The following is a 10,165-nucleotide window of genomic DNA, read 5'->3' as shown; positions in this document are numbered from 1 at the left end:
CAGAGAGTGTAGAGAGAGAATCTGGGTAGGGAGGAGAGAGGAGAGAGGAGAGAGGAGAGAAGGTGTAAGAAAGAAAAAGGAGGAGAAATGGAAGGAGAAGAGGGAGGAATAAGGCTGAGCAAGAGATTTTCAGATAAAGACAAAGGTGAAGTTGATTACAAGACGAAAGCAGGAACAGCGTGGAGCCACTCTTACCTAAACCAAAAGCCATGGCATCCTCTCTCTTATCCCAACCAACGCCGCAAGTGGATCGCCGAACAGACCCACGCCAACCGCGAGCGCCGTGCCGAAGAAGTCGCTCGCGAGGCATTCATTCATCAATCCCTCCTTCCTTCTTTGGATTCAGTGTTTTTGGCCATTTTTTGTTAATTTGGGTAATGTTTCAAAACGTGCAGTATGCTCAGGAGCAGGAATTCTTTCGCCAAACTGCTCTCATCTCCAAGAAAGAAAAAGAAAAGGTCTCTTTCCTCTCTTTCTATTATTTTCCATATTTACATTACTTTTTCTTATATGATTAGAAATGGGTTTTCGTAGTTTCGGTTAGCTTAACTGTTAAAGTTTCTGATGATTGAATAAGAAATTGGGTTCAATCTTTGTCTATACCAAAAACTGAACGGTGACACCATAGGTTGAAATGGGGTTTTATAATTAATTAATTAATTATTTGAATCCAATCAAATCATCACAGGTGGAGATGATGAAAGCTGTTAGCTTCATGTATGTTCGGCCACCCGGTTACAACCCAGAAAGTGCCAAAGCTGCAGAGCTTGCTGATGCTGATGCTGATGATAACAAAACCCAACACCACCCACCTGAATCTGTGCCCATTAGAGACCGTTCTGGGGAAGAAAAGAAGAAACCGAGGCCAAAGGATGTTTTTGGCCGGCATTTACCAACTGAAGAGGAATTTGAAGTTTTGAAAAATGCTCCGCGGTATGTTTCATTGTGCCTCCTCATTCATGACATTAACTGACATGATGTTGTTTGCCGTTACGTCAACACGTGTTTTGCTATTTCATCCAGTGATGTGATGTGCTTTTTTGCTGCTTACAGTCATGAACTTGTGTCAATATAAGTGGAATTAACTTAACTACCATTGTTTCAGTGTTATAGTATGAGATAGAATTGACTTTATGCATAAATTGTAGTGATAGGAGTTTAAATCAGTATTGCAGGATTATTTGATGTTCTTAGTTGAATGAGTGGTGGTGTATAATGATTTCTCTAGATATTAGGATCTTTTGACTGAAAAGTTTGATTGGAAGTGTTTATAAGCTCTTAACAAAGGTTTTGGGAATATATTAAAAAGGGTTCCAGGGAAATTGGTGTCAGATTCTCATAATGCTTTTATTGGACAGTGACAGAATTTTTATTATTTAGTTCTCATAGCTAATGAGTGCCTCAATTGTAGGATTAATGGTTAAGCACTAGTTTGGAAACTAGATACTAAGAAATCTTATGACCATGTGAACTGGGACTGTATAATCTATATGCAGGGTAGATTTAGTTTCGGCTAGAATTGGAAAAAAATGATATTTTTTTCCCCCTATCTTGCATTTCAATGGTTAGATTTTCATTTTTGGCTGAGGGCACTCCATTTGGCTTTAGTAGCTCTAGAGGGTTTGCAGCAAGGAGTTTTTGTGTTTTTTTTTTTTTTAAGTAAAGTAATTCTTATTAATATAAACAATAGTCACCCAAGTAAGGAGAACTTCTTTCACCATGATTATTTAGAGCCTGTTTGGATGAGGGTGTTTTTGGATCATATCACTCAATTTTCACAACTGAGTTCTCAAAACATGTGGGTCCCACAAAAAAATTCTTGTTTGGCTTGGTTTTCAACCCTTGTTTCCATCACTCAAAACTCAAAAATTTGAGTTAGAGTGATGGAAATAGGAAACAACAAATGGGTGTTTTCAAAAACTGAGATAAGAAACTCAATGGCACCAACGTAAATATTTGGACTCTGTGGGGCCCATAACTTGTGTGTTGTCATGTCAGTTCAAAGCCTGCTTGGTATTACCGTTGCAAGCACCACTACAACAAACCCAGTGCCGCCAAAAATCACTGTGAAATTGAAACTCAGCCACTGCCAGAACACCAAAATCAACCCACAAAACCAACCGCCGATCCACACCACCGAAACACAAAACCAGCCCCAACTGATTTAACCTAGCCCCAACCGATTCAAGCCACGCCTCCACCACTCTCCATATCGACCACCATTGGAACTGAAATACAAGAACTGAGATCGAGAAACAACTGAAACCCAAAAACCCAATCTCAAACTTGATCTCCACCGTTACCCATAACCCAATCTCCATCGTGACTTAAACTAGATCTCTACCGTGAAACCTAGCCAACACCCAAATGACCACCACCGAAACCCACCATCACCAATCCGAACCTAGCAACCACTGAAACAACCCACCACTTTAAACCCAATAACCACCGATTTAAACCAACCAAAAACAGCTGAGAAAGAAACAAAGAAGAGAAAAAAAAAAAAAAATCAAATACAGATTGAAGAGGGGAGATACAGAGAAAATTGAGGGTACGAAACTGAAACTGAAACTGAAATTGAAAAAAGAAAGAAGATCAAACAGAAGAAGAGAACCTGTTGTGCGTGTGCGTTGATGTGAGAGGCGAGGGAAGAACGGCATGGTTTTCACTGCTTTGTGCTCACTGCCCCTGACCACAATCCCAGTTTAGCAGAGGGTTTTGGCGTAAAATCATGGTTTAGAAAGAGTTGTGTTAAATGGGTATTGTGGGTAAGAAACTGAAATTGAAAAAATGAAGGAAGATCAAAAAGAAGAAGGGGCCATGTTCTGTTGTGCTTGTGCGTTGATGTGGGAGGCGAGAGAAGAAGAATGTGGTTTTCTGATGGGTTAAAATGAGGGAGAGGAAAAAAAGAAAAGAAGAAAAGCATGTTCATGTGGGTAGGAAACAGTTTCACCACTGTGTAATGTTAGTGGGTGGGGTCCACAACTTTGGCAAAAGTTGAGTTAAAAAGATGAGATATGTGATTGAGTTTTTAAGCCAAACAGGAGTTTTGGGGTTTTTCAGTGAAAGTGGGATTTGAGTTATGATTGATGAATTTTGAAAATTGAGTTAAGAAAACTGAGTGATGGGAAAACCAAACGGGCCCTTATTCTTGTTACGGAGATCATAAATAGAGTGTGAACTAAATCTGTAGAGGGTGGTTTTCTTTCTAGTTTTTGAGTTGGGAGCGATTCTAGAGGAATTGTGACAGTCTCCCATTTGTTGTTTGCGGATGACACTGTTATTTTTGGTGATGCTGATGCTGAACTCCTTTCTTATATCTGGTCTGTTATTTTGTACTTCAAAGCGGTGTTGTGTTTGAGAGTGAATTTGTTCCAGTGGGATGTTGGAGAGACTGAGGAGCTGACAGGTCTTTCTGTTGTAAAGTAGGGTTCACCATGAACAATTTGGGCATGTATTACAAAAGTATACATACTTTTGTAATTCTTCCATGTTTTGGGAACTTTCCTACAGGCTTTTTAGAAATATGGAGAGTAGTTCTCTATAATTTTATATATGTAAGTACTAAAGTTTATTAAAAGAAAGAAAAGTGTGAGCCTTATTTCACGGGAAGTATACAAGAGCTACACAACAGCTTAAATCCTAAAGTTACAAAGATTAAAACCTCCAAAAAAGAAAAAACAATTATCTTCTCTAACAGCAATCTAAGAAAAAATAACAATTGGAGCAATGAAGATTCAACCCCTTCAAAGACCTAGAATTACTCCTTTTTTTTTTTTTTATATATATGAAAGAATAATTTTATTAAAAGAAGAATACTTCCTGCAGAGGGGGCAGGAAGTAGCCAAAGAACCTAGAATTGCACTCCTTCTAAATGCACCACATAAGACAAAGGGGAATAGTGTTCCATACCTTCATGCTTTGATGGCCCTTGAACCCACCTCTTCAACAAGCTAGAAGACTTTTCTTTGAGTAAGGAATGACTCTAGAAAAACCAAATAAGGAGAAAAACATAGACCATAGGTCCCTTGCAATAGCTCAATGTAAAATATAACAATACACAAATAATGTTGTGCAACTTTTAAAGTTTGGCACAATTGCAGCATGCAGCATGGATTTCTCTACAATTGAGTTTTCTGTGGTGTAACTGGTAAGTAATCATAAACTTCTATGTTGATTTTTAACTCCGCAGTTTTTAAAGATTTTCTGATTTTGATTCCCCTCCACATGAAATCGAGTATTTTTACATGGTTGAAAGGAGTCCTTAGCTTATATTTAGTTGCTTTATTTAAAAGGGAGGCTTGAATATGTAGTCGTCTATTTTGAGTGTGTTGAAAGTGCTTGTGGTAGGTATATTATACATTACAACTTTTAGGTCATAATATTATAAGCCTTCTTCAGGCTTCTGTTGTTCATCCTTTAGAAATGAAATATCAAGCGAAATGAACTCTTACTTGGTGCTCCCCTCTGGTTATGTACAAACAAGTCGTCTTTGAATTGCTATTATTTTTGCAGTTGTTTTTAGTATAGCATATATGCTGTTGTGATTGGTGAACACTGATTTAGATGTCAATTTTATCCATGATTAATTTTTCCAGGTTGGAAACTGGAGTTGCTGGAAGGGTGAAACCATTTGGAGTTGAAGTGCGCAATGTGAAATGTCTAAGATGTGGAACTTATGGTCATCAAAGTGGCGATCGTGAATGTCCATTGAAAGATGCTATAATGCCTAACGAAGAGAGTCGATTGAAAAGAGATGACCCCTTAAATGCCATCATTGCCCAAACAGATCCCAGTGAGGTCAGTCATATTATCCCATTGCTAGTCTTGAAACTCTGATTAGCGATTGTTAGGAGTCAATTTTTCCTTGTTGCTTACAGAAGTCTACTTATCATTGTTTACTTGGTCAGTGAATGTGTAAGATTCTGTTGGTTGTTTAGGCATTTTTTCTTTTTACTTGATTCGTGTATGACCTTTTCTAGGTATCAATGTTATGACTAGGGACACATTAGCCATGTCTGCATGATATCTCAAAAGGACATGTAACAATTAGGATTCCCATACCCACTTTTATGTTTAAATCAATTTAGTTGACACCTAATGTGGAACTTAGCATATGCTCACCATGATGGGGTGTGAAGGATTCATAAATGAAATTCCTAGATCTATGTGATGCAAAAATAGAGAAAAATGTGTTAGAAAATAATCACACAAGACAATATTTACATGGTTCGGAAATTTTCCTATGACAATGATTTCATTTTTCAGGGAAAAATACAAGATGCGGCAGTATAAATTTTTTTCTCTCAAAACAACACACCAAACCCTAATTTGACAAACATCGGTATTTACATCTTGCACTGCGAATTCAGAATGGGCCAAGCCTTCGCTCCATGAACTAAGCCTTAGAAAATCTCCCATTTAAAACATTAGCACTTTTATATCAGGTCGGGTCATAATCTAGATCAAACACAACTAGGCTTTACATAGCCCAACAGGGTAACACAATCTACACATTTATATATAGTGCATCTTTGCTCTCTTACCTTTTCCTATTATGCTAACCTATCTTGATATATGCTACCTTCGCATATTCGTAATCCATCATTTTTTTTTTAATTTTTTTTTAATGATATCCCTCACCAATCCCCTTTGTTGGATATAGACTCGACTAACTAAACCTTAATCCCAATTTGTTTGGATAGCTAATTGGATCCTTTTTCAACAAGGGTTGGCAATGATAATGGGATTTAACTCAAATGGCACTACCTCCTCTTGTGAGTGCAAGGTGGAGGTGAGGTTGTTGGTTCAAGGCCCATCAGGTGTGTGTAATTATCAAGAAAAAAAGAAAAAATAGGTTTGGTCACATGTACCTTTTTTTTCCCCCTAGAGTTATTTTGCTCTATTTAAGGTCATACTCTCTGTCACCTCTCTATCTATGATATCCTTCTTCTTAACTTTATTCCAAGTAATTTTTAACCTCATAGACCTTTTCACTCAAAGTTTATTTAAATAAACTTTATTTACTGGTAAATTTCATTGGCCTTCAAGCCACATATGAAATCATTTTAGATTACTCAGTGAACAAAGTTTGGCTTCAAACTTAGCCTACTCCTTTGAAGTAATTATACCCGGAATTGTTTGCATGTGTTGTGGTTAAGGAAGCTCTGATTTTTGACATGTTAATCTTTGCACCAGACGGGGGAGGTAGGAGTTGGAACTTTCGTTTCCGACGTAATTTTACTGAAGGGGAGTTGAGGAGGTTTTATTCTTTCTATGGGCTTGTTTCTGCCAGGATTCCTGGTGGGGAGGGGGAGGACATTTTGATCTGGCAATTGAATCGTAATGGTGTTTTTGATGTGCGATCCTTTTATATTGCTTTATTGAAAGCCCCTTCTGTTTCTTTCCCTTGGCAGAGCATTTGGTGTGTAAAGGTACCTAAAATGGTCTCTTTCTTTTTATGGACTGCTGCTAGGGGTGGGATTCTCACTATTGATAATCTGGTTAAGAAGACCTTGCCCCTTGTCAACTGGTGTTGTTTATGTAGGTGTGATGAGGAGACTGTGGATCACCTTTTGATCCATTGTAAGTTTGCATCTGCTTTGTGGAGTGAGGTCCATAGTATGTTTGGGGTTCAGTGGGTGATGCCGGACACTATTGTTTCTCTTCTTTTTGCTTGGAGGAATTGGTTGGGAACTTACTCTTCAAAGGTTTGGAATTTGGTACCAGCTTGCCTTATGTGGTTAGTATGGAAGGAACGCAATGCTCGAACTTTTAAGGACGTTGAGAGTCCTATAGATAAGTTGAAAACCTTGCTTGCTAGGACTTTGTTTGAGTGGTCTCGTATTTGGAGGCTTACGCATTGTAGTGCCTTGTTTGATTTCCTTAACTCTATTAGTCTTTCCTTATGATTTGACTGTATCTGTTTCAAGGGCAGCGTGTTTACAATCGTAAACAGATTGTTCTTTTTCATCAATAAAACTCTTATTATCTATAAAAAAAAAAAAAACTAACGATAGGAAGATGACATGTGTCCCTGATGCAGGATAACCAGAACAAAATTGAAACAACAATAAAATAAAGGCATATGACCTAGTAGTCAGCACCTAGGCCTTAGTTGGAGTTAGCATCAAGTGGGGAAATCACTAGGAGTCAACACCTAGGGTAGACCTAGAGTCAACACCAGACCAAAGAAAGACCAAACGGCCATTTTTTTTCATTCATCAAAATATCAATTATCTCTCAAGGAGTACAATAGGTTGCTTATAAAGGATTGCTAAACCCTAGTTCTAATTGGTCAAGAAATCCTAATTGCCTTATTACAAAAATAACCTTACTTCTAAATTAAAATACTAAAAGCCCAATAAACTAATAGGACCTAAAACATAAAAATACAATTGACTTGCAAACATAAATAATACTAAATAATAATCTTCTTGCATCTCCCACATCAATCCCTCTCATGTGCAATGCACATAACTTACAAAACCACACTTGAGTGATTGTAATCATTTTAAATGAGTCATGTGCATTGCACATGATAGAGACACATATCATCTTCCTATTATTGGTTGTAGCCTTAGGCTACAATGAAGTTTGTAGCCAAATTTTGTCCCTACTTAATTTGTTTATTTTATTTATTTTTTCCTCATGGGTGCCACTACCACCCTTGAATATAAATCTTCATTCCTTGTTTTGGTGAGAGATGTCCTCATTTTGCACCTGTAATTATTGTTTGCAAAATTATATATTGTTTCAGAATCAAATCAGTAAAGGTCATTTTGAATCTTTTTTTACTTAAGACTTTTGTCTGAAATGATCACCCTGGAAGCAGGCATCCTTATTCACTTGCTTTGTAAAAATGTCTTGCGGTCAGAGCTAACATCAATTGTCTCCTGTTCTTTGGCTTATATCACAGCCTCTAAAGTGGGAGCTCAAGCAAAAACCGGGAATTAGTCCTCCTCGCGGAGGATTTAAACCAGATGATCCTAACCAGCAAATAGTTGCTGAGGACATATTTGATGAGTATGGAGGTATATGGTTTTTCTATTCCAGTAATTTCTATGACAATTTTTACCTTTTGTATATTTGGATGCTGGTGTGATGACTGTCATCCCCATCCATTTTGTAGGGTTCCTCGGTGGGGGTGATATCCCCAAGTTGCTGTCAAACTTCTCTAGCAAACCCAAGAAGTCCAAAAAGAAGCATAAGCAAAAAAAGCAGCAGTCACCATCTGGTAGAGAATCGAAGGACCCATATGAAAATGAGTTTTCTGAGGATGTGGAGAGGACAAAGAATAAAAAACATAGGGTGAAGGAAAAAAAGCGAAATAATTCTGAATCAAGTTCATCAGACAGTTCAGAGTTTGATAGACCTAAACAGAGCAGACACAAGCATTCTTATTTATCTGAAGATTCGGATGCTGACAGAAATTGTAGAAGTAAAAAGAGCAGAGACAAGCATCCTTACTCATCTGAAGATTCTGACTTTGATAGGCGTCATAGAAGTGACAAGAGTAGACATGAGCGTTCTTGTTTATCTGAGAGGCATCATAGAAATGACAAGAGCATACACAAGGGTTCATATTTATCTGAAGATTCTGACTTTGAGAGGCATCATGGAATTGACAAGAGCAGACACAAGCATTCCTATTCATCTGATGATGCTGACCCAGAGAAGCATCATAGAGGTGACAAGAGTAGACACAAGCTTACGCATTCATCTAAAGATTCTGATTCTGAGAGGCATCATAGAAGTAAAAGGAGCAGGCAAAAGCAGTCTTATTCATCTGAAGATTCTTACCCTGAGAAGCATCGTAGAAGCAAAAGGAGTGGGCAAAAGCAGTCTTATTCGTCCGAAGATTCTGACCCTAGGAAGCATTGTAGAAGTAAAAGGAGCAGGCAAAAGCAATCATATTCATCCGAAGATTCTGACCCTAGGAGACATCATAGAATTGACAAGAGCAGAAACAAGAGTTCTCTTTCACATTCAATTGAAGATTCTGATAAAGGGCATCGTAGAAGTAAATATCATCGTTAATAGCAGCACGATCACTGTCATCAGTCTAATCCTTCAGCAGAATGAGATTCCAAAATTCCTTTATATAATGAGCGGGCTGGATTAGTTTTATCTCATTGCAAATTAACAATCTTTGCCATCAAAAGCAAAAACTATTGTAAAGGAATAGATTCTCTTGGGTTGTTTTGTATGGAATGAGCAGGCTGGATAAGTTCGGATGGGGGGAGATAAGAGAGGAGAGGGGAAGGGTGGCAGAATACTATCTCTGCTGGAAACATATTGTAAAGGAATCAACTCTCTTGGGTTGTTTTTGTATGGATCAAGGATGCTGATTATTTATGTTACTATAAGATGCTTGGTTCCTGTCAAACCTTGTTGTCTTACATTTGGATTGTTAAATCCATTAGTCATGTTGCCCTCATTGTAGAAACATCAGTTCATCATTTACCTAGTGTTCCACATTAGTAATAATACTTGAATGAGCTTCTTTTTGTGTGTGTGTGTGTGTGTGTGTGTGTGTGTTGCTTGGGATTTCTTCATGGATTGTAAATGGGGCTAGGTTTGGCTTGTGAATGTGTAGACCTTAATTTCATACGTGTAGAGAATGAGTGCTTGAATGAGGTAATTTTGACTTTTGAGTATCTTGACATGTTCTTTTCAATTAGTTCTGTGTCTCTATTTGCTATTTTAGTTTTCCTTATTTGTGATTTTAGTTTTTCATAATACCATCATTCTTGTTGGTAATTTTGATGAGAGAGAGAATTGGAGAAAAAAATTACAATGTATTTTAAGTTTAATTAAAATTACGTTGTTTTCTTTCTCCAAAAAAAAAAAAAAACAAAACAAAACAAAACGTTGTTTTGAGTTAAATAATACTTTAAGTTATTTATGGAAATAGAGAGGATTATATTGAAAACAATTTTAATATTTATGGAAATAAAGAGGATTATATTGAAAACGATATTTAATATTAGGAGCTAAAATAAAAACATTCCAAACATTAAGTTGGTTAAATTTTAATCTTAAAAGAAAAGAAAAAAAAAAGACTAGAGTATTCTTTTTTGGCCTTTAAAGTTTGATTTTTTTTTTTTTTTTGGCTTTTATGTTTTCAAAAATTTCTTTTTTGCTCTTCATGCTTAATTCTATT

At 37.0% G+C, this 10,165-nt stretch overlaps 1 protein-coding gene across 1 annotated transcript; it reads left to right on the top strand.

The window, feature by feature from the left end:
* On the top strand, positions 1 to 9,509 carry LOC126708786 (uncharacterized zinc finger CCHC domain-containing protein At4g19190). Its single transcript, XM_050408720.1, has 6 exons — positions 1 to 306; positions 396 to 458; positions 689 to 933; positions 4,599 to 4,800; positions 7,919 to 8,033; positions 8,132 to 9,509. Exons 1-6 carry the CDS (start codon positions 88 to 90, stop codon positions 9,037 to 9,039), a joined length of 1,752 nt encoding a protein of 583 aa, XP_050264677.1. The 5' UTR covers positions 1 to 87; the 3' UTR covers positions 9,040 to 9,509.
* The last annotated feature ends 656 nt before the right edge of the window (positions 9,510 to 10,165 follow it).

This window comes from Quercus robur, chromosome 12 (genome assembly GCF_932294415.1).
Source record: "Quercus robur chromosome 12, dhQueRobu3.1, whole genome shotgun sequence".
In the NCBI taxonomy this organism is placed as follows: domain Eukaryota; kingdom Viridiplantae; phylum Streptophyta; class Magnoliopsida; order Fagales; family Fagaceae; genus Quercus; species Quercus robur.
The sequence above is the reverse complement of the archived record's forward strand: the minus strand, read 5'-3'. Positions and strand labels throughout refer to the sequence as shown.